The sequence below is a fragment of the Trachypithecus francoisi genome, unplaced genomic scaffold, assembly GCF_009764315.1.
Source record: "Trachypithecus francoisi isolate TF-2019V2 unplaced genomic scaffold, Tfra_2.0 Lachesis_group20, whole genome shotgun sequence".
NCBI lineage: Eukaryota > Metazoa > Chordata > Mammalia > Primates > Cercopithecidae > Trachypithecus > Trachypithecus francoisi.
Genome location: NW_022681466.1, coordinates 69,862,552 through 69,887,557, shown reverse-complemented (window position 1 = coordinate 69,887,557; position 25,006 = coordinate 69,862,552). Strand labels below are relative to the sequence as shown.

Below are 25,006 nucleotides of genomic sequence, written 5' to 3'. Positions count from 1 at the left end.
GTAAATTTTCATGACCTTGGAATAGGCAATGGTTTCTGAAACATAACAACAAAAGCGTAAGCAACAAAAGAGAACAGATAAATTGGACTTCATCCGAATTAAAAACTTCTGAGCTGCAAAGGGCACCATCAAGAAAGTGAGAAGATTGGCCGGGCACGGTGGCTCAAGTCTATAATCCCAGCACTTTGGGAGGCCGAGACGGGCGGATCACGAGGTCAGGAGAGCAAGACCATCCTGGCTAACACGGTGAAACCCCGTCTCTACTAAAAAATACAAAAAAACTAGCTGGGTGAGGTGGCAGGCGCCTGTAGTCCCAGCTACTCGGGAGGCTGAGGCAGGAGAATGGCGTAAACCCGGGAGACGGAGCTTGCAGTGAGCTGAGATCTGGCCACTGCATTCCAGCCTGGGTGACAGAGCAAGACTCGGTCTCAAAAAAAAAAAAAAAAAAAAATGAAAGTGAGAAGACAACCCACAGGAAGGGAATGTTTGCAAATCACTGTCTAATAAGGAACTTATTTTTAGGATATATAAAGAATGCTTACAACTTAATAATAAAAAGAAAAATAAACCAACTTAAAAATGAGCAGAGAATATGAATAAGCATTTCTCCAAAGAAGATATGCAAATGGCCAATAACGACGTGAAAAGATGCTCAACATCATCAGTTATCCGGGAAATCCTAATCAAAACTACAATGAGATATCACTTTATACCCACTAGGATGGCTATGATCAAAAAGACAGATCAGGCCGGGCGTGGTGGCTCACGCCTGTAATCCCAGCACTTTGGGAGGCTGAGGCGGGCAGATCACGAGGTCAGGAGATCGAGACCGTCCTGGCTAACACAGTGAAACCCTGTCTCAACTAAAAAAAAAATACAAAAAATTAGCCAGGAGTGGTGGCTCATGCCTGTAGTCCCAGCTACTGGGGAGGCTGAGGCAGGAGAATCGCTTGAACCCAGAAGGCAGAGGTGGCAGTGACCTGAGATTGCGGCACTGCACTCCAGCCTGGGTGACAGAGCAAGACTCCATCTCAAAAAAAAAAAAACAAAAAAAACAAAAAAAAACCCGACAGATCAGGCTGGGGATGGTGGCTTATGCCTGTAATCCTAGCACTTGGGGAGGCCAAGGTGGGCAGATCACTTGAGGTCAGGATTTCCAGACCAGCCTGGCCAACATGGTAAGACTCTGTCTCTAATAAAAATGCAAAAAAAATTAGCCGAGTGCAGTGGTGTCCGCCAGGAGTCCCAGCAACTCAGGAGGGTGAGGTACAAGAATCACTTCAACCTGGGAGGTGGAGGTTGCTGTGAGTGGAGATCACATCACTGCACTCCAGCCTGGGCAACAGAGCAACACTCCATCCTCCCCGCCCCTCCCCCCCCAAAAAAAGGACAAATAAGAAGTGTTGACCGGGTGTGGTGGCTCACACCTGTAATCCCAGCACTTTGGGAGGCCAAGGCGGGTAGATCACTTGAGGTCAGGAGTTTGAGATCAGCCTGGCCAATATGGTGAAACCCCATCTCTACTAAAAATACAAAAATTAGCCAGGCATGGTGGTGCCTGCTTGTGATCCCTGCTATTCTGGAGGCTGAGGCAGGAAAATTGCTTGAACCTGGGAGAAGGAGGTTGCAGTGAGCCGACATGGTGCCACTACACTCCAGCCTGGGTAACAAGCGTGAGACTCTGTCACAAAAAAAAAAAAAAAAAAAAAGCAAGCCATGTAGCAGTAAAAACATTGATTTCCTAAGCCAAGAAGTTCAGTCCAGGAGTGGACTATGACCCAAGTTGGTCAAATGAGAAGAAAATCAAATGTTCAATGGTTCAGGGAAGAAAAGAGCTCTCTCCACACCCTCCCACCCTCTAAATACGGAGGTACCACAAGTAAACCAGCTTATGAACAAAAACAACCATGGAACAAGTCACAGCCAAGAGAAAAACAGAGCTCTTAATACTGTGAACACCTTAATCAAATCATTATGAAATCCCAACTACTGCTGGGTTTCTCCAATACGTCAGCCAATACACTTCCTTTGTCGTTAAGTCAACCTACATTGGGTTTTTAGGTACAGTCCTTCCTCAGATAAACAGATGAGGCCGGGCGCGGTGGCTCAAGCCTGTAATCCCAGCACTTTGGGAGGCCGAGGCGGGCGGATCACGAGGTCAGGAGATGGAGACCATCCTGGCTAACACGGTGAAACCCCGTCTCTACTAAAAAATTAAAAAAAAAAAAACTAGCCGGGTGAGGTGGCGGGCGCCTGTAGTCCCAGCTACTCGGGAGGCTGAGGTAGGAGAATGGCGTAAACCCGGGAGGCGGAGCTTGCAGTGAGCTGAGATCCGGCCACTGCACTCCAGCCCGTTGGACAGAGCGAGACTCCGTCTCAAAAAATAATAATAATAATTCCTAGATTAATTATAATACCTAATACAATGTGAATGCTATGTAAAAATAGTGATACTGTGGTTTTGTATTATTTTTCATTGTTACATTGTTATTTTTTATTGTTTTCTTTTTTTCCCCAATATTTTTTTTTGAGACAGGGTCTTGCTCTGTTACCCAGGCTGGAGTGCAGTGACACGATCCTGGCTCAATGCAACCTGCACCTCCTGGGCTCAAGCCATCCTCCCACCTCAGCCTCCCAAGTAGCTGGGTCTACAGGCACACGCCACAGCATCTGGCTAATTCTTTCTATAGTTTTTGTAGAGACAGGGTTTCACCACGTTGCCCAGGCTGGTTTTGAACTCCTGAGCTCAAGCTATCCGTCCGCCTCAGCCTCCCCGAGTGCTGGGATTACAAGTGTGAGGCACCATGCAAGCCTCCCAATGCTTTCAATGCGTGGTTGGCTGAATCCACAGATGTGGATCCCACAGGTGTAAGACCTATAGACACAGAGAGCCGAAAGTACCTCAAACCAAAAGCACCGTAACTGACACAGCTTTCAAAAGCCAGGCACTGTAGCATGCGCCTATGGTCTCAGCTACTAGGGGAGCTGACGGGAGAGGGACTGCTTGAGTCCAGATGTTCAAGACCAGCTTGAGCAACACAGTGAGTCCTCATCTCAAATATATTAATTTTAAAAAAGTAAGTTAATTTTTTAAAGTTTTCTTTAAAAAATAGTAAGTTAATTTTTTTTTCTTTTTTTTTTGAGACAGAGTCTCGCTCTGTCTCCCAGGCTGGAGTGCAGCGGCCAGATCTCAGCCCACTGCAAGCTCCGCCTCCCGGGTTTACGCCATTCTCCTGCCTCAGCCTCCCGAGTAGCTGGGAACAGGCGCCCACCACCATACCTGGCTAGTTTTTTGTATTTTTTTAGTAGAGACGGGGTTTCACCGTGTTAGCCAGGATGGGCTCAATCTCCTGACCTCATGATCTGCCCGTCTCAGCCTCTCAAAGTGCTGAGATTACAGGCTTGAGCCACAGCGCCTGGCCGTAAGTTAATTTTTTAAAGTTTTCATTGCAACCTCCGCCTCCCGGCTTCAAGCGATTCTCCTGCCTCAGCCTTCCCAGTAGCTGGGATTAGAGGTGTGGGCCACGACGCCTAATTTTTTGTATCTTTAGTAGAGAAGGGGTTTCACCACGTTGGCCAGGCTGGTCTCAAACTCCTGACTTCATGATCTGCCCACCTTGGCCTCCCAAAGTGCAGGGATTACAGGCATGAGCCACTGTGCCCAGCCTATATTCAATTATTTTAAAGCAGAAGACATTTTACCTTGGCTTCCAATTGATTGGCAAAAAAGGGAGGGTTGCACATGCAAAAGTCATAGATTATCTCAGATTCTTCTTTAAGGGCATCCATCAGGAGTGTCTTCTGTGGCACTTTCACCACTAGGAGGAAAAACAGGACTGTGAGCTAATCACTGTTGCAGTGGTTTTAAAGTATAATCACGCACTGCATAATGATGCTTTGGTAACAATGGACTGCATATATGACGGTGGTCCCGTAAGATTGTAACACCACATTTTTACTGTACCTTTTCTATGTTTGATATGCTTAGATACACAAATACTTACCATTGTGTTAAAACTGCCTTCCGTATTCAATACAGTAACATACTGTTCAGGTTACAGCATAGGAGCCACAGGCCTAGGTGTGCATGAGCACACACTACGATGAAATCACCTAACAATGCATTTCTCAGAATATATCCCTGCTGTTAAGTAATGCGTGACTGTATGTCCTCAAACCCTTTGACGTTACTCCCTTCAGGAGATGGAGTTTAATTTCCTTCCCCTAGAGTATCGGCTCCATTTTAAGGACACTCAAATAGCTTCATGGAGAGATCCACATGGCTATGAACTAGGGTTTCCTTCCAAGAGTCGTGTGAGTGAGCCGCGAGGAAGCCATCTCGGAAGCAAATCTCTACCACCCGTAAATCCTTCAGATACTGTAGCTCTAGCCAACAACTTGACTGCAAATGCATGAAAGTGTCTCAACTGGAACCACTCGACTAAGCTATGCCAGAATGTATGACCCATAAGAACAATGAGATAAATGTGTCTTGTTTGAAGTTGCTAGGGCCAAATGCGATGGTTCATGCCTGTAATCCCAGTGCTTTGGGAGGCCACGGCGGGAGAAATGCTTGAGACCAAGAGTTCCAGATTAGCCTGGGCAACATAGCAAGAACCTATCTCTACAAAAATTTTAAAAATAAAAAATTATCTGACCGTGGTGGTATGAGCCTGTAATTCTAGCTATCTGGGAGGCTAATGTGAGAGACTGCTTGAGCCCAGGAGGCTTGAGCCATGATCACGCCACTGCACTCCAGCCTGGATGACAGAGTGAGACCCTGTCTCTAATAAAAAAATAAATAAATAAATTTTTTTTTAAAGGCTCCTAGGGCCGGGATTGTTATATTATTACAATAACAATGTAACAATGAGGTGGCTCATGCCTGTAATCCCAACACTTCGGAAGCCGAGGCAAGTGGATCACTTGAGGTCAGGAGTTCGAGACCTACCTGGCCAACATGGTGAAACCCTGTCTCTACAAAAAAAAATCACAAAAATTAGACGGGTGTGGTGGTGGGCACCTAAAATCCCAGCTACTCAGGAGGCTCAGGCAGGAGAATCGCTTGAACCTGGGAGACAGAGGTTGCAGTGAGCCAAGACTGTGCCACTGCACTCCAGCCTGGGTGACACAGCAAGAGTCCATCTCAAAAAATAAAAAATAAATAAAAGTAAATAGGCTCCTAGATTTGCTACACAACAATAGAGAAATAAAACAAACGCACTAATAATATTAACATCTCCCCTTACAAAGATATGTTCAATACTATGAAGAAAAGTCTTATTTCCTTCATAAAGAGACATAAAATCTCTTCAATGGAAAAAAAAATTAACACTGCTTTATACACAGAATGGTCACAAAAATAAAAAGTAAGTAATCACAAGGGGATTTGACTATTTCTTGCACAGTTCTATGTACTGAAATTATTATTATTATTATTTTTTTTTTTTTTGAGACAGAGTCTCGCTCTGTCGCCCAGGCTGGAGTGCAGTGGCCGGATCTCAGCTCACTGCAAGCTCCGCCTCCCGGGTTTATGCCATTCTCCTGCCTCAGCCTCCCGAGTAGCTGGGACAACAGGCGCCCGCCACTTCGCCTGGCTAGATTTTTGTATTTTTTTTTTTTAGTAGAGACGGGGTTTCACCGTGTTAGCCAGGATGGTCTCGATCTCCTGACCTCGTGATCCACCCGTCTCGGCCTCCCAAAGTGCTGGGATTACAGGCGTGAGCCACCGCGCCCGGCCTATTATTTGTTTTTGAGACACAGTCTCACTCTGACCAGAATAAAGTGCAGTGGTGCGATCTCCACTCACTGCAACCTCTGCCTCCCAGGTTCAAGCGATTCCCCTGCCTCAGCCTCCCAAGTAGCTGGGACTACAGGTGCCCATCACCACGCCCAGCTAATTTTTGTATTTTTAGTAGAGATGGAGTTTCACCATGTTGATCAGGCTGCTCTCAAACTCCTGATCTCAGGCAACCTGCTTCGGCCTCCCAAAGTGCTGGGATTACAGGTGTGAACCACCGTGCCCTGCCTATGTACTGAAATTAAAAAGATGGTATAGTTTAATCAACAGTAGGGTTTCCTTCCTTTTAAAATCTTGATGACTAAGTTACTTCACATATAGTCAATTCTCATTATCTGCACTAGTTATGTTGTAAAAAGTAGCCACAAATAGTCAATGAGTGAATACTGAACCACTGGTTCCCAGGGGAAATACAGGGTTAGGTTCCTACAAGTCTCTCATCACATTTTCATCAACTGATAGATACACAATCTTGTTTTATGGTGTTTAAAGACACTTTATCGAATATACATTGCTGATTCACTAACACTGAACTCATGGCCAACACCACTATAACTCGTGTCTGAAGGAAGCTTATCTAACACATGTATTTTCTCTGTAAGGCACATCACAGCCTTTTTGCACTGAGGAACACAAGACAGCCTTTCAGCACTATGTTTAGGGACTATTTTAAACAGCAAAATCACCAAGAGAAAGCACAAAAATGCAAAATAAAAATAAAAAAACACTCAAAACGTGGTATTAAATAGACCAAGAAAAGGACGCGTGGTCCACAGTACGGAAGCTGGAATAAGAAGGCAGAGCATCGCCTTGCTGAGCCTCAGCTGGGAACACGCACACTGGGCAACTCCAATTATATGCCACTATGCACATGTCTGTGAATGACCACAAAAGTACCATGAATGTCAATTTTAAGTTAAAAATAAATTTTTTTTTTTTTTTTTTTTTTTTTGAGACGGGAGTCTGGCTCTGTCGCCCAGGCTGGAGTGCGGTGGCCGGATCTCAGCTCACTGCAAGCTCCGCCTCCCGGGTTTACGCCATTCTCCTGCCTCCGCCTCCCAAGCAGCTGGGACTACAGGCGCCCGCCACCTCGCCCGGCTAGTTTTTTGTGTTCTTTAGTAGAGACGGGGTTTCACCGTATTAGCCAGGGTGGTCTCGATCTCCTGACCTTGTGATCCGCCCGTCTCGGCCTCCCAAAGTGCTAGGATTACAGGCTTGAGCCACCGCGCCCGGCCTAAAAATAAATTTTTGGTTGGGTGCAGTGGCTCATGCCTGTAACTCCAGCACTTTGGGAGGCTGAGGCCAGAAAAATCACTCGAGCCCAGGAGCTCAAGACCAGCCTGGGCAACGTGACAAGACCCCATCGCTACAAAAAAACACAGAAATGAGCCAGGCATGGTGGCACACACAGGCAGTCTCAGCTACTCACAAGGCTGAGGCTGGATGATTACCTGAACATAGGAGGTTGAAGCTACAGTGAGTCACTACACTCCAGCCTGGGTGACAGTGAGACCCTGCCTCTAAAATTCATACATATGAACATACATACATACACTTTAGCTATTAACCAGCTAATTTTAACGTTTGTTTGGAGAGGCAAAAGGCTCAGGATAGCCAGCACAGTATTGAAAGGGAAGAGGCAAGTTGAAAGACGGACACTACCCAATTCTAAGACTTACTACAAAGCTACTGTAATCAAAACAGCATGTTTTTAGTGAATGAATAGGTCAATAGAACAGAACAGATACAGTCTTTTCCAGAACTGATACTGGAACATCACTTGGACATCCACATGCATAAAATGAATCTAGACACAGACCTTATATCCTTCACAAAATTTAACTCAAAACAGATCACAAACCTAAATGCAAAATGCAAGACTATAAAACTCCTAGAAAGTAACAAGAGTCTTGCTCTGTTGCCCAGGCTGGGGTGCAGTGTCGCGATCTCGGCTCACTGCAACCTCCGCCTCCCAGATTCAAGTGATTCTTGCTCCTCAGCCTCCTGAGTCACTGGGATTACATGCATGCGCCACAACGCCGGCTAATTTTTGTATTTTTAGTAGAGATGGGGTTTCGTCATGTAGGCCAGGCTGGTCTCGAACTCCTGACCTCAAGGATCTAACCACCTCAGCCCCCAGCATGCTGAGATTACAGCACTTTTGGATATAATACCAACGGTACTGTATATAATTCCTTAAAAGAAGATCAATAAGCTGGACTTGGCTGGGGGCAGTGGCTCATGTCTATCATTCCAACACTCTGGGAGGTCCAGACAAGAGAATCACTTGAGGACAGGAGTTTGAGACCAGCCTGAGCAACATGGTGAAACCCCATCTCTACTAAAAATACAAAAATTAGCTGGGCATGGTGGAGGGTGCCTGTAATCCCAGCTACTTGGGAGGCTGAGGCAGGAGAATCGCTTGAACCTGGGGGGCAGAGGTTGCAGTGAGCCGAGATCGCGCCATTGCACTCCAGCCTGGGGAACAAGAGCAAAACTAAGTCTCAAAAAAAAAAAAAGGGCAAAAGGACTGAACAGACATCTCACCAAAAAAGATACACAGATGGTAAATGAGCACATGAAAAGATGCTCTACATCAGTATCAGGAAAATGCACGTTAAAATAATGAAATACCACTACACACCTATTAGAATGGCCAAAATCCAGAACACTGAGAACACTCAGTGCTGGCAAAGATGTGAGCAACAGGAACTTTCGTCCATTGCTGGTGGGAGTGCAAAACGGTACTCTGGAAGGGAGTTTGGTAGTTTCTTACAAAATTAAACATACCATTACCATATCATCCAGCAAGCATACTGCTTGGTATTTACCTAAAGGAGTCAAAAACTTAACATGAACAGAAAAAGCTGCACACAGATGTTTCTCACAACTTTATTTGTAATTGTCAAAATCTGGAAACAATCAAGGTGTCCTTCAGTAGGTGAATGGAGAAACTCTGGTACACCCAGATAATCGAATATCAAAATGAAATGTGCTAAAAATAAATAAGCTTTCTGTAATTAGAGAGGCAGCAGAAAAAAATAAATTAAAAGAATTTTTTAAAAAGCTATCAAACTGTAAAAAGACATTAGGAAAGTTAAATAAATGTCACTCAGTGGAAGAAGCCACTCCGAAGAGTCTATCTACTGTGTGATTCCAATTATGTGACGTTCTGGAAAATGTATAACTATGGAGACAGTAAAAAGGTCATAGTTTCCTGGGGCTGAGGGCAGTGAGAGATGGACAGCTGAGGAAAAGAAGACGGCAGGGCAGTGAAACGATTGTGTGTACACTGTACTGGGAGACACATGTCCACTTCATTTGTCCAAAACTACGAAATGTACACCACTAAGAGGAATCCGTGATGTAAAGTACGAACGGTGGGTGACAATGATGTGCCAGCATAGGTTCATCACCTGTGACAAATATCCCACTCTGCTGGGGGATGCTGATAATGGAGAAGGCTATGCATGTGTGGGGCAGGGACACACAGGGAATCTCTGAACCTTCCACCTCATTTTGCTATGAACCTAAAAATGCCCTAAAAAATAAACTCAACAAACAAACAAAAACCCACCACTTAAAGTCTCTGGAAATGTTTCTAAGGGGTTATAACGAATAAAAACACATTTATTCAAGAAAATCTACTAAAATAAATGAATGGATAAATAAATAAATTTCGGCAAGCAGGCAAATTCACTAATAAAGAATCCACAAATAATAAGGATCAACTGTAGTTACTATTTTCTTTCTGAGTTAATTCTGGTATCAAGACAGCAAACCCAATTACAAAGTGCCGGGTTTTTTAACATTGCTGAAGTCTGCATATTAAAGAAAAAGGTAATGAAATGCGTTAAACTAAAAAGGCAGGTGAAGACACACAGTGTGGAGGTATTCATTCTGTGGCGCTAACCTTTTATGAGATCAGATAAGTGATTCTGTTCCACATTTTTCTTTGCATAGTTGAAACACATATCATCCACTTCTGTTGCGAGGAAATACCAGCCATTCAAGGTTGCTCCGAGTAAGGGGTAGATGCAGGATGCCCCCGTACCTAGTGAAATGAAAATTCAAAACACATTCCACACACCAGAGGGAAAGGTTAGAATCATCATGAAAACACCACTCTTCTCAGAATTCTGTTTTCAGACAGGGTCTCACTCCGTCACCCAGGCTACAGTACAGTGGTGTGATCACGGTTCACTGCAGCCTTGACTTCCTGAGCTCAGGCGATTCTCCCCACTCAGCCTCCCGAGTTCCCGGGACTACAGGTGCATGCCACCATGCCTGGCTAATTTTTGTATTTTCTGTAATTTTTGTATTTTTTGGTAGAGAAATCACAAGCTGGTACCTGATTTCACATATATTATGGCTACTGGGTTCCCAGTCATTCATGTATGTTAGTCTTACCTCCTAATTAGACTCAAACTTCCTTTTTTTTTTTTTTTTTTTTTGAGACGGAGTCTTGCTCTGTCGCCCAGGCTGGAGTGCAGTGGCCGGATCTCGGCTCACTACAAGCTCTGCCTCCCGGGTTCCCGCCATTCTCCTGTCTCAGCCTCCCAAGTAGCTGGGACTACAGGCGCCCGCCACCTCGCCCGGCTAGTTTTTTTTTTTTTTTTTTTGTATTTTTCAGTAGAGACGGGGTTTCACCGTGTTAGCCAGGATGGTCTCGATCTCCTGACCTCGTGGTCCGCCCGTCTCGGCCTCTCAAAGTGCTGGGATTACAGGCTTGAGCCACCGCGCCCGGCCTCAAACTTCCTAAAGTATCGAAACCTTGCTGGCCTCCTCTTTCATGTGTTGTATAAAAAATGAAGAACACACAAGCAGAGGTCGAGGAATATGTGACTAATTCACCTAAAATGCTCAAAACTCAGCTGATTTACTTTATAAAGAGTCTTCATTTTAAATCTCACACAAAACTCAATTGTCTGAAAAGAAAACAATGCTATTTGTTAAAATGCCTTTGTAATATCTTAAAATGGATCAATGTACATTCCATTCTCCAAAAGCAGGAAAAAATATGTAGGGTATAAAATGTTTATTAAACTGCCGAACTACCCAAATGTCTGTAAGTTGTCAGCTGAAAGAAATAAGAAGTGGAAAAAACAAACAAACAAACAAAAAAACTAAAGAGATTAAAGAGATAACTCATCTCTTAGATGTGGAGACATGGGAAAATAGTTGGTTTGGAGCCAAGACATCAGAGTCACTGGCTCGCCTCACCACAGTGTCAAGGGAGGTATTCAAAAGGCAAACACTCCAGGCAAAAAAAATACTCTTTGACCACTAGGATTTGGTACTAAATTATGTAGAACCCCGAGCCCTGGACTGGACTATATACTAACCATGAATATTGTTTTTACAGGCCAGGCACGGTGGCTCACACCTGAAGTCCCAGCACTTTAGGAGGCTGAGGCGGGCAGACCACCTGAGGTCAGGAGTTCCAGGCCTGCCTGCAACATGGTGAAACCCCGTCTCTACTAAAACTACAGAAATTAGCTGGGCATGATGGTGGGCACCTGCAATTCTAGCTACTCAGGAGACTGAGGCAGGAGAATCACTCGAACCTGGGAGGCGGAGGTTGCAGTGAGCCAAGACCTTGCCACTACACTTCAGCCTGGGTGACAGAGCAAATCTCAATCTCTCTCTCTCTCTCTTTTACAATAGTGACTGTCTTGGCCAATTAGATCCTAAAGAGTATATTCAAGAGAAGAGTGTTTCTCCCAAAGGCCTAAAGCAGTCAGTCTCCACCAGCCACTCTAGGTCTGCTCTCATCTGACCATATCCCAGTTCCGGTCTAGCCTTGTAAGGATTTGCCAGGGAGAAGCAGAGGCTAGATACTCCTAACCCAGAGGAAATCCAGGCTTGTCATACTGTTTCCTCATTACACATCCAGAACAGGCTACTAAAAGGTGACGGCCCCAACATTGAAGCTCTTTGATGGTCATGGTGAATGCTGCGTTGCCTACCATGTTTGCCCGAGAGTATCCTGGCCCCAGTGCTACTGGACAAGCACCTCCTTGGATACCTGCGGGGTGGTGAGGGAAAGGGTGGTAAAGGATATTCAAGGTCTTCTCAGAAACCACACTTCTTTAGCTCCTGCTAGCCGTTCTAGTAAGCCAGACACACACATAATCAGAACATTTCGGTTGTACTTTCTACTCTGTAGGAAAAAAATCCAGACCAGATCCTTGACTTTTACACAACTGCCTCTCTCTTCAAACTTCAATTTCATTTAAAAGATTTAAAAAGTACACTTACCTCCAGGGTAATAAATATACGTAAAAGATTTGTCGGCGCCAAAAAAAGTTTCTTAATTCTCAAGACCCAAAGACTTGCACTCTAATAGAATGCAACAGATTCTTTACTAGTCCTTTATAGGACAGAACAAAATTCCCTCAGAAAGCCAAATGACATTTTTAGACGGGTAATAATCTTTGTAATGATAAATAAAAATGGAAAGTCCGTAATCATAAAATTAGAGCAAACCGATGGAGTCTGGGGGAAGAATTTATATAAAGCCCTAATTAGAATGGATGTGATTGCAGTTAGGTAGTGCCCCTTGTGAAGAATTAAAATCTATTAACCTCCTCTATCCCCAAATGCTATTTTAGAGGGTTTGGGGCATAATTAAAATCAAATTAGTACCAACTAGGCTGTCAAGCTTTTTAAGTAAAACTAGGTGAGAAGCAGAAGAGGTGAGAAATGCAGAAATGCAAAAAGGTAAGAGATGATGACTTGGCTAGGACGGCAGTGGAGATGGAGAGAAGTAGATGATTTCAGAAGTATTAAGAGAGAAAGTCAACAGGAAACAGACATAGACATTTTTTTACTGAGCGTGGAGAAGCAAGTACCAAGGATCACAGGGTGGACTATGGTAGACTCACTGCAACAGGAAACAAAGAGAACCAGGATTAGGGAAACAGAGTGTGAGTTTGGTCTTGGACACAGCAAGTCTGAGATGTTTTTCAGAAATCCAAGTTTCTCTTATATATGAGATCGGAGGTCAAGGAAAGTAATCTGAGTTGGAGGAACATATAAACAAGTGATTTATTTGTATGGAGGTGGGAAATCGTCATAGAAGTGAATGCAATTGCCAGGGTAGGGTGCTGAGTGAAAAAGGAGCTAAAGGCTGAGCCTTATGCAAGGAATACCAATACCTAGTGGTCAGATACAGGCAGGTACGCCTGAAAAGTGGAGAACAGTGCACAGAAACGAAAGAGGAAACCAACAGTCTGGCGTCATGAAAGCAAATGAAGGAGAGCGAACAAAAGAGAAAGGAGGGATCAATAAATGCCCCTGAAAAGATCATGTAGGATGAGGACTGCAAATGTACGCAAACATCAAAGTTAAACACTTACTACTATCTAGGAGTGAGGAATGCTAATAATTCCACCGAGTTTGAAATAGAGGCCAAGCACGGTGGTCAGGCGTGGTGGCTCACGCCTATAATCCCAGCACTTTGAGAGGACGAGGTGGACAGATCACCTGAGGTCAGGAGTTTGAGAACAACCTGACCAACATGGTGAAATCCCATCTCTACTAAAAGTACAAAAGTTAGCCAGGTGTGGTAGAGGGCACCTGTAATCCCAGCTACTTGGGAGGCTGAGGCAGGAGCATTGCTTGAACCCGGGAGGTGGAGGTTGCACTGAGTTGAGATCATGCCATTGCACTCCAGCCTGGGCAACAAGAACAAAACTCCACCTCAAAAAAAAAAAAAAAAAAATCACAACATGAAGACACCAGAGTAAAAATAAAGCCCAACAGACACAGACATCAATGTGGTTATCTGAAAAGCTAGGTAGGGCCAGGTGTCGTGGCTCATGCCTGTAATTCCAGCACTTTGGGAAGCGGAGGCAGGTGGATTGCTTGAGCCCAGGAGTCAAGACCAACCTTGGGCAACACGAGACCCCATTTCAAAATAAAAAAAATAGAAAAAAATTTTTAATTAAAAAAAAAATGAAAAGCTATGTAAGTAAGAGCCTCACTTTCATTTTGTACTTCCCTTCACCTCTTGCTCCCTGTTTGGACTGACAATCCTTTCTCAAGAGAAATCAGTGGGAGAAAAGGCCAGGTGTAGTAAATAAGAACGGTAACAGGTGTAGTAAGTAAGAACGGTAACAGGTGTAGTAAGTAAGAACAGTAACAGGTGTAGTAAGTAAGAACGGTAACAAGTGTAGTAACTAAGAACGGTGACAGGTGTAGTAAGTAAGAACGGTAACAGGTGTAGTAAATAAGAACGGTGACAGGTGTAGTAAGTAAGAACGGTGACAGGTGTAGTAAATAAGAACGGTGACAGGTGTAGTAAGTAAGCATGGTAACAGGTGTAGTAAGAACGGTAACAGGTGTAGTAAATAAGAACGGTGACAGGTGTAGTAAGAACGGTAACAGGTGTAGTAAATAAGAACGGTGACAGGTGTAGTAACTAAGAACGGTGACAGGTGTAGTAAGTAAGAACGGTAACAGGTGTAGTAACTAAGAACGGTGACAGGTGTAGTAAGTAAGAACGGTAACAGGTGTAGTAACTAAGAACGGTGACAGGTGTAGTAAGTAAGAACGGTAACAGGTGTAGTAACTAAGAACGGTGACAGGTGTAGTAAGTAAGAACGGTAACAGGTGTAGTAAATAAGAACAGTGACGGGTGTAGTAAGTAAGCATGGTAACAGGTGTAGTAAGAACGGTAACAGGTGTAGTAAGTAAGAATGGTAACAGGTGTAGTAAGTAAGAATGGTAACAGGTGTAGTAAATAAGAACGGTGACAGGTGTAGTAAGAATGGTAACAGGTGTAGTAAGAACGAACGGTAACAGGTGTAGTAAATAAGAACGGTGACAGGTGTAGTAAGTAAGAATGGTAACAGGTGTAGTAAGTAAGAATGGTAACAGGTGTAGTAAATAAGAACGGTAATACAGGTTGAGGATCTCTAATTCAAAATGCTTGGGATTAGAAGTGTTTTGGATTTCAGTTTTTTTTTCAGATTTTGAAATATTTGCATTATATTTACAGGCTGAACATCCCTAACCCCCAAATCTGGAAAGCTCCAATGCACATTGCCTTTGAGCAGCATATCAGTGCTCAAAGGTTGCAGATTCGGAAGCATTTCGGACTTTTGGATTCAGGATGCTCAACCTGTATCTGTAGCCAGCTTCTTCCGTACAACAACAAATACCCAGTAGAAAAATGTACAAAGAATTTGATCTTGCAAAACTTACGAAACCTATGTTTGGCCAAAAAAGAATTTAAAACTATATACCTATGTCAATTCCTCTTCGGAGAGTACTTTTGTCAGAATCCTGGTGACCGATCAAATCTTCTACCCAGTGAATATAGTTGAGTCTCAAGGGAACTGTGGGAATTAGTCTCTCCAACGGAATATCAATAGAAAGTCCAAAATCTTCCCTTAGGAGAGTACAAGTCAGAGCTCTGACTGCTTCCGGGTCTTTAAAATTAAGGCTGAGGAATAGAGAAAAAGAAGTAAAACTGATTAATAAGATTCACTATGCTATACAAGCTCCATGACAAACAGGCAAAACCAAATGCCCACCTGAATTTCCTAGAGAGATCACACATAAATAGTTACATAGAGCATTCATCCCAGTGGCATATATACATGAGTGTTTAACAGTCACGGCATATGAAAAGCAGTACAATCCTCCACCAAAAACACTGCATATCCATATACAGAGCACAGAGATTAAATGACTCAGCTCAAATTCCTGTCTCATTGTCTCCTTACAAAAGAGAAAGGAGGGATCAATAAATGCCACTGAAAAGATCACGTAGGATGAGGACTGAAAAATGTATACAAACATCAAAGTTAAACGCTTACTACTATCTAGGAGTGAAGAATGCTAATAATTCCACTGAGTTCAAAATAGAGGCCCTGTATCTGTAGGGCCTGACTTTGGACAAGTCATTTACCTCTATGAAACTGTTTCCTCTGCTGTAAAATGAGGACAGTAATACCAATATCACAATGCTACTGTGAGATAACCTGAGAAGTACTTAGCATAACGTCTGGTGCATAGTAACTACTTTACAAATGCTAGCTATTTTTACTGTTACCATTAACATCATCTGACATTAGCATTCCTTGAAAATCCTACTTAAAAGTGGAAAGAAAGCAGTATAAAAATGTTTAATAATGAAGACAGGATAAGATACTTAAATATGACAACTATTACAGACATCAAATTTAAAATGTAATTTTTTAAAGCTTTATGAAGTATAATTCACACGCTATAAAATTCACCTGTAAGTGTACAACTGAATAGTTTCTAATATATTAACAGAGTCATGCAACCATCACCAAAACCCACTTTTAGAACACCCCTATCACCCCAAAAAGGAGAACTCATGACCATTTGCGTCTTTCTTCATTTCCAACTTTAGCCTGAGGCAACCACTGATGTACTTTCTGTCTTTACAGATTTACCTTTTCTGGATATTTCAAGGAACTGAAATCGTAATGAGGTCTTCTGGTCACTTAACACAAGTTTGTGAGGTTCATCCACTTTATAACTTGTTAGTATTTCACTTCTTTTTATGGGTGAATAATATTCCATAGTAAGAATAACTACGCTTTGTTTATCCATATTCCCCAGTTCCTGGACAGCTGGTTTGTTTCTACTTGTTGACCATCACAAACAATGCTGCTATTTACATACGAGTCTTCGGGTGGACATACGTTTTCACCGTTCTTGGGTAGACAGTCAGGAATGGATCATAAGATATATTTGTGTTTAACTTTTTTTTTTTTTTTTTTGAGATGGAGTCTCGTTCTGTTGCCCAAGCTGGAGTGCAGTGGCGCAATCTTGGCTCACTGCAAGTTCTGCCTCCCGGGTTCACAACATTCTCCTGCCTCAGGCTCCCAAGGAGCGGGGACTACAGGCGCCCGCCATCACGCCCGGCTAATTTTTTCGTATTTTTAGTGGAGACAGAGTTTCACTGTGTTAGCCAGGACGGTCTCCATCTCCTGATCTCGTGATCTACCCGCCTCGGCCTCCCAAAGTGCTGGGATTACAGGCGTCAGCCACTGCACCTGGCCTGTATTTAACTTTTTAAGAAACTTGTACCAATATAACTATGTTGATGTCAAAATACTGCTAAATTGAAGATATTGAAAAAGAAAACCAACAGACCTTTTTTATAAACAGAGCAGGGTTTTTTTGGTTTTGTGGGGTTTTTTTTTGAGACAGATCCTCACTGTCTCCCAGACGGGAATGCAGTGTGATCACGGCTCACTGCAGCCCCAACCTCCCAGGCTCAAGTGACCCTCCTGCCTCAACCCCCCAAGTAGCTGGGACTGTAGGTGCATACCGCCACACTCAGCTTCATTTTTTTTTTTTTTTTTTTTTTTTTAGAGAAAAGGGCCCAGCCCATTATGTTGCCTTGGCTGGTCTTGAACTCCTAGGCCCATGTAATCCTCCCGCCTCAGCCTAAGTGTTGGGATTACAGGCGTGAACCACTGCACCTGGCCAACAGAGCATTTTGAAGAAAGCAGAAAGTCAGTAGATGGGGCTAGGAAAGGGAGGAGGAGTTTTGAAACTACTTAGAATTCTGGCCTTAAGGTGTCTGGTCAGGCAACAACACATCCTTAAACAGCTTCTGGTCTGGACCATCTCCTTTTCTGCTCCCCTGCCTGGTCATCAAATGACCAATCATTGGAAAAATTCAATGCCCATCTGGATACTTGAGTGCCAAGACAGAAGGAAGCGTGCTGTTTCCACCTAGCAACCATGGAAACTTTAGGCAGGTTCCATCAACCCAATCTCTCTCCACTACCCACAGCAAAAATGTTCTAGAATGGAAGTTAGGAGCACTGGACTCCACTTTTGGCTCTGCAATCAGTTAGCCACGGACTTAAGTAAGTCAATTCAGTTCTTAGGTCTCAGTTTCTCCACCTATAAAAGTAAAGGATTGACTGGGTGTGGTGGCTCACGCCTGCAATCCTACCAATTTGGGCGGCCAAGGTGGGTGCATCACCTGAGGTCAGGAGTTCGAGACTAGCCTGGCTAACATGGTGAAACCCAACCTGCACAAAAAATACAAAAATTAGTCGGTTGTGGTGGCGGACGCCTATAATCCCAGCTACTCAGGAGGCTGAGGCAGGAGAATCGCTTGAGTCCGAGAGGCAGAGGTTGCAGTGAGCTGAGATCATGCCATTGCACTCCAGCCTGGGTGACAGAGTGAGACTCCATCTCAGAGGAAAAAAAAAAAAGTAAGGGATTGGACTCAACAGGCTAAGGGTCCTTCTTGCTGGCATTTTATGACTATGAGGAATACTATGACCTAGTACAATGGGAGTCATTAATTATTTGTCAAGCAAATTATAGACATGGAACGGTTGAAACGGTTACCGAAAACAGAATAAACAAACAGTAAACATTTCTATTACCTTCTAGCCTGATGTGAAGAAAATTTCTTTATTCTTCTGTCATGTGGTGCCAAGAATACAGCAACACAATTGAACACATATTAAAGAATAGACAGCCAGTGGTTGTTAGGTAATACGACCTACTCTTTCAAAAAACTGTTCAGAAAAAAACACACCTTTGGCCGGGCGCAGTGGCTCACCCCCGTAATCCCAGCACTTTGGGAGGCCGAGGCAGGCGGATCACGAAGTCAGGAGATCAAGACCATCCTGGCTAACACGGTGAAATTCCATCTCTACTAAAAATATAAAAAAATTAGCTGGGTGAGGTGGCGGGCGCCTGTAGTCCCAGCTACTCGGGAGGCTGAGGCAGGAGAATGGCGTGAACCCGGGAGGCGGAGCTTGCAGTGAGCCCAGATCGCGCCACTGCACTCCAGCCTGGGAGAAAGAGCGAGGCTCCGTCTTAAAAAAAAAAAAAAAAAAAGAAAGAAAGACAGAAAGAAAAAACACACCTTGGCCGGGCGCAGTGGTTCAATCCTGTAATCCTAGCACTTTGGGAAGCTGCAGCAGGTAGATCACCTGAGGTCGGGAGATCGAGACCAGCCTGACCACCATGGAGAACCCCGTCTCTACTAAAAATACAAAATTAGCCGGGTGTGGTGGTACATGTCTGTAATCCCAGCTACTAGAGAGGCCGAGACAAGAGAATCGCTTGAACCCAGGAGGCAGAGGTTGCTGTGAACTGAGACTGCGCCACTTCACTCCAGCCTGGGTAACAGAGAGAGACTCTGTCTCAAAAAGAAAAGAAAAGAAAAAACATACCTTTCACAGGAAAAGACCTTGCAAAAAGATGGATGATGGACAGAATCAGATTTCATGAATATAGATTTGTTATCTACACAAAAATTGCATTCCATACCTGAATATAATGATTTCTTGTGACCTCTAAGAATGCTTCCAGGTACTAACTTACAGGGAGGAAAATGGAAGGGATGAAGAATGGAACTTTAGTATCATCTACAGCAGACAGAAAGAGGATGACTACAGTGGACTCTGAAGAGACACAGCCAAAGCCTAGAAGCAGCGACGCTCCCATGGCTATGCGCACACCTAGAGCTCCAGACCTTGGTTTCTAAGTAGTGCTCCACAAAGGAATCCAAGTTCCTTGGATAAATGATTATTCCAGAACTGGATAGGGAAGTACAAGATAAACCCAAAACGTTGTATCGTATTAGAAAACAGGACATGGCCGGGCGCGGTGGCTCAAGCCTGTAATCCCAGCACTTTGGGAGGCCGAGACGGGCGGATCACGAGGTCAGGAGATCGAGACCATCCTGGCTAACACGGTGAAACCCCGTCTCTACTAAAAAAATACAAAAAAATCTAGCCGGGCGAGGTGGTGGGCGCCTGTAGTCCCAGCTACTCCGGAGGCTGAGGCAGGAGAATGGCGTAAACCCGGGAGGCGGAGCTTGCAGTGAGCTGAGATCCGGCCACTGCACTCCAGCCCGGGCGACAGAGCAAGACTCCGTCTCAAAAAAAAAAAAAAAAAAAAAAAAAGAAAACAGGACATGCTGAAAGGAAGGCAGGAACAAACCAAAAGTACACTAGACCCAGCTTGATGGCGCTCTCTTTGGCCAAACCTGTGTCAACGCGAATGAAGAAGGCTAACAAGGGATTTATGGCCCATAGAATAAAACCTATGAGTTCATCCTTAAATGTAGAAGCAGTGAAAGAGTTAGATAATTTACATGTGGCAATCACTATGCTAATAATTGTTTCACTTAAGAATTATCGATGGATGCTAAAAATAATGAGTAAAAGTTTGTTGAAAAACAGGATATTGGGCTGGGCACAGCAGCTCACACCTGTAATCCCAACACTTTGGGAGGCCAAGGCGGACAGATCACTTGAGGTCAGGAGTTCAAGCCCAGCCTGGCCAATATGGTGAAATCCCATCTCTATCAAAAAATACAAAAATTAGCTGAGCATAGTGGCACATGCACCTTTAGTCCCAACTTCTCAGGAGGCTGAGCTGGGAGAATTGCTTGAACCTGGAAGGCAGAGGTTACAGTGAGCCTAGATCAAGCCATTGCACTTCCGTATGGACAAAAGAGTGAGACAATGTCTCAGAAAAAAAAAAAAAAACACTGACAAGAAAAAAAAAAGAAAACAGGATATTTACATAGTCACAAAATACTTCCCCAGAAATTATTAATTACCTTGATAATGATATCAATTATCAGATTATGAAAGGATAAAATAATAACAGTACAATAAAGAAATCTGACAGATACCCCCTTAACGAAGCAACCAAAGTTAATACCCCTAATTACGAAACAAACTGATATATGCTTCAATAATACAGAGAAGAGGAGAAAGGGATAAAGCAAGCAAGACTCAAAAAACCAGGCAAAATTAAACAAAATTCAGGAATGAGATAGTGGACATGGTTGTACAAGTATCAATATACTAAAAACCACTGAGTTATAAGAGTGAATTTTATAGTATGTGAACTATATCTCAATAAACAAATGAAATGTAAAGGAGTAAGAAGTTTTAAAAAGTAAAGAAAAAGTAGTAAACATAAGAGAGGTCAATAATAAAGATCCCCTTACATATAACCAGGGATTCTGAATAACAGAACCAAAGGATTAGAATAAAGAAATATTCAAAGATATGATTCAAGATAACTTTCTAGAAATAGAAGGCTCACTATGTTCCTAGGAAAAGATACAGAATTAGCAATACCAACACCTAGAAAAATTACCAGACTTTAAGGCTTACAAGAAAAAAAAATCCTTTAGATATCTAGGCACACAAGTTAAACAATTGATTTTGGGGTTAGGGACGCAGTAGGGTAAAGGAGGCTACCTTTAGATTTCCACACAGCACCATTCAATAGTAGAAGACAAAAGAACACTGACTACAAAGCTCTTAGAGGAAAAGAAGCGTGACACAATTTTATACTCAGCCAAACTTACTTTGATTATAATAACAACAGATAAACATTTTGAGTGTACAGGAACTCAAGGAGTAGAGTTTTCATGAGCTCTTTGTGAAGAAATTCCTAATGGAAAAAGTTGAATCAATAGAGATAAATTAAGGAACTACAGTAAGTCTTCACTTAACATTGACAATAGGTTCTTTGACTTTAAGCGAAACCATATATAACAAAATCAATTTTTTTCTCATCACTTATAAGGAAATGACGTTATTAGAGGACCTGCTACACATCATTTCCTTAATGTCGCAGTTTCCGAGAACCTACTGGCAACACTAAGTGAGGACTCATTGTATATAGCAAAACAACCAGCACTGAGCATTTAAGCCATTTGAACCAGAGAGCTAAGATGAAAACACCTGTGAACCGTGGCTACATAATAAAATGTCAGTGTTTACAAATCACAGCAACATACACATAATCAAAATTCAGGACAGGAAACAGGAAAGGGAGAGGGAGTTCCTCAGCTTTTATACAAAAGGGTCAAAAGACTTCATTTACAGGTGACAAACTAAGTAGCAGAGATAGAAGCACACATTTGGCCGGGCGCGGTGGCTCAAGCCTGTAATCCCAGCACTTTGGGAGGCCGAGACGGGCGGATCACGAGGTCAGGAGATCGAGACCATCCTGGCTAACACGGTGAAACCCCGTCTCTACTAAAAATACAAAAAACTAGCCGGGCGAGGTGGCGGGCGCCTGTAGTCCCAGCTACTCGGGAGGCTGAGGCAGGAGAATGGCGTAAACCCGGGAGGCGGAGCTTGCAGTGAGCTGAGATCCGGCCACTGCACTCAAGCCTGGGCGACAGAGCGAGACTCTGCCTCAAAAAAAAAAAAAAAAAAAGAAGCACACATTTAAGAAGATAAACTGGCTGGGCCCAATGGCTCACACCTGTAATCCCAGCACTTGGGGAGGCCGAGGTGGGCGGACTGCTTGAGCTCAGGAGCTTGAGACCAGCCTGGGCAACATGGCGAAAGCATGCCTCTACAAAAAGGACAAAAATTAGCTGGATGTGGGAGTATGGCGGTTGTGTGAGCCTGTGGCCCCAAATACTCAGGAGGCAGGAGGATCACTTGAGCCCAGGAGGTCAAGGCTGCAGTGAGCCAAGATCCCATCACTGCACTCCAGCCTGGCTGAGAGTGGGCCCCTGCCTCAAAAAAAAAAAAAAAAAAGAATATTAGCACTAGAAGAATGAAGATAAATAATATAATCAAATAAATTCAGGGGCAGTAAAGGAAAGGTAGATGAAAATCAGATTATATAGTGTAAAAAAAAAAAGCAACAAGAACAAAGCATGATATAAAATGAATGTGAAGTGAATAAATAGTAAACTCGTAACACTCTCAGATTAGATCACAAAAGTCAAAATCTACTAACTATAATAAACTGTTTTAAGCAAAAACTACAGCTAAAACAAAATGAGCCAAAGGTTGAAGATAAAAGCTTAACCAAAAGTATCCCAGACAACTACAAATAAAAAGGAAAACGGGAGTTATTTTACAACAGACAACCTTAATTTTTGGATCAAAAGGATTAAATGAGCAACTATGTAGAATGGGTTAAAAATATAAAATGCTGATGGAGGCCAAGAGAATAATAACTTTAAAAAGTGACTGACTTTCCATTTCTGTGGGTATTGGTTTTAAAGCACAGCTTCTATAGGACAGTGGAAGCAGATGTTTATTGCATAAATACATGCTAGCAATTGAAAGTCTCATTAAAATACATTAAGTCTATTTAAAGGGGTATTAAGTTTATTCTTAGATATCAGAATTGAATATGTATTAATTCTGTCATTTGTGGGGGCTAATAAAAGAGGGTTAATCCAGGGGCAACAGCCACCAACACATTTCTGCTTTACTCAACAGCACAGCAATGGCCTCAATCAATTTTCACATTAAAAAAAAAAAAGATTTGCACTATCTTTGTATTTCTTACTCAATTAAAAGCAGTATAAACTCAGGATCAACAAGATAAATGATGAGCAATAAAAAGGTATAAAATCTATAGAGACTTCAGTTTTACTTCTAACAAGAATATTTTATTCCTGTGAAATCAGTCAAGTGTGTGAGAAGGATGGGCCAATTCCATTTTCTTCAGTGACACAGGAATGAAAATCAGGTTTTACATGTGAGGAAGAAGCTCGCATCTGAGTACCCCTGAGTATCAGGGGTTTCAAAATATTTATAAGGAATAGCTATGGGTACTACTCAAAATGCCAGTCTCTGACAAGACAAGGAGCTTGTGCCAGAATGTAAACAACACACTAAAAAGTCAACGAAACCAAAGAAATGTGAAGTAACCTAAACATACGGCACAAGGTCCTTGTCTCTGTGGACAGTAACAAATAGCTTGTGGTTAAGCAGCCAGTTCAATAACCACTTTTAGTAGCACTATGCCAGAGGCCACAAATGGCCATTTCACAGGTTATGACCACCACTCTGTTCTTTTTTTGTTTTTTTTTTTTTGAGACGAAGTTTCGTTCTTGTCGCCCAGCCTGGAGTACGATGGTGCAATCTCGGTTCACTGCAACCTCCGCCTCCTGGGTTCAGGCGATTCTTCTGCCTCAGCCTCCCGAGTAGCTGGGACTACAGGCACGTAACACCAACACCATGCCCGGCTAATTTTGTATTTTTAGTAGAGACGGGGTTTCGTCATGTTGGCCAGGCTGGTCTCGAACTCCTGGCCTCAGGTGTTCTGCCCGCCTCAGCCTCCCAAAGTGCTAGGATTACAGGCGTGAGCCACCGCACCCGGTGACCACCACTCTGTTCTAAGTAGTTAATGTTGTGTGAATTTGCCCGCCCAGTTTTGCCAGCTCTCTAATACTTTCAAACAAAACCAGTGATCCATGTTTTCATATGAAATGGCTCTGATTCTCAACATTAATATGGGCAATAAATAATAACTGCAAGCCTTATACAACTCACAGGCTAACGGGCTGTCCCCTCTATTACAGGGGTCCCCAACCCCTGGGCCATGGACAGATATTGATCTGTGGCCTGTTACGAACTGGGCCGCACAGCAGGAGGTGAGTAGCAAGCAAAGCTTCATCTGAATTTACAGCCATTCCCCACTGCTCACATTACCGCCTGAGCTCCGCCTCCTGTCAGATCAGTGGCAGCATTAGATTCTCACAGGAGCATGAACCCTCCTGAACTGTGCATGCGAGGGATTGAGGTTGAGTACTCCTTGAGAATCTAATGCCTGATGATCTGTCACTGTCTCCCATCACCCCCACATGGGACTGTCCAGCTGAGGGGAAGCAAGCTGCGGGAAAACAAGCTGATACTACACGATGGTGAGTTGTATAATTATTTCATGTAATGAAATAATACAATGTAATAATAACAGAAATAAATGCACAATAAATGCAAAGTGCTTGAATCATCCCCAACCCACCCCTCCCCCACCACAGGTCCATGGAAAAATGTTCATCCATGAAACTGGTCCCTTGTGCCAAAAAGGCTGGAGACCACTGCTGTACTCTATTGTAAATAGTAAAATTGTAAAGAAAGTTGGGGTACTTGGCTACTCTACTTTTAAAAGTGAAATATAAAAATGTTTCCTTTGAGCACACTTTGTTCAACTGAGGTATACAGAATAGGTCAGAATTTTTAAGAAACTGTGACAGCTGGCATGCATTCCTTTATTCACTCAACAAATAGTTATTAAGTGTCAACTATGTGCCAGGTATTATGCAAAATGCTAGGGATATTGCAGTAAAGCGAACACAGACAATCCCTTCCTTTCTGAAGCGGACGGTATGGCAGAGGATAGGTCTTATCTAGAAATCACTTAAATACCTGTAAATCTATAACTGCGACAAATGCTATAAAA

General features: G+C 43.1%; 1 protein-coding gene across 4 annotated transcripts in view; it reads right to left on the bottom strand.

Moving 5' to 3' along the window:
* The window catches only part of METTL16 (methyltransferase like 16), an 87,225-nt gene that overhangs the window by 44,985 nt on the left and 17,234 nt on the right, over positions 1-25,006 (bottom strand). For 3 of the 4 annotated variants that reach the window (XM_033185110.1, XM_033185113.1, XM_033185112.1), the window contains exons 3-5: positions 15,052-15,251; positions 9,714-9,854; positions 3,703-3,818 (exon numbers count right to left, since the gene is read on the bottom strand). In XM_033185110.1, coding sequence (XP_033041001.1) covers positions 3,703-3,818; positions 9,714-9,854; positions 15,052-15,251 — 457 coding nt within the window. The remainder of the gene's footprint in view (positions 1-3,702; positions 3,819-9,713; positions 9,855-15,051; positions 15,252-25,006) is intronic. The other variant, XM_033185111.1, reaches the window with a different exon arrangement.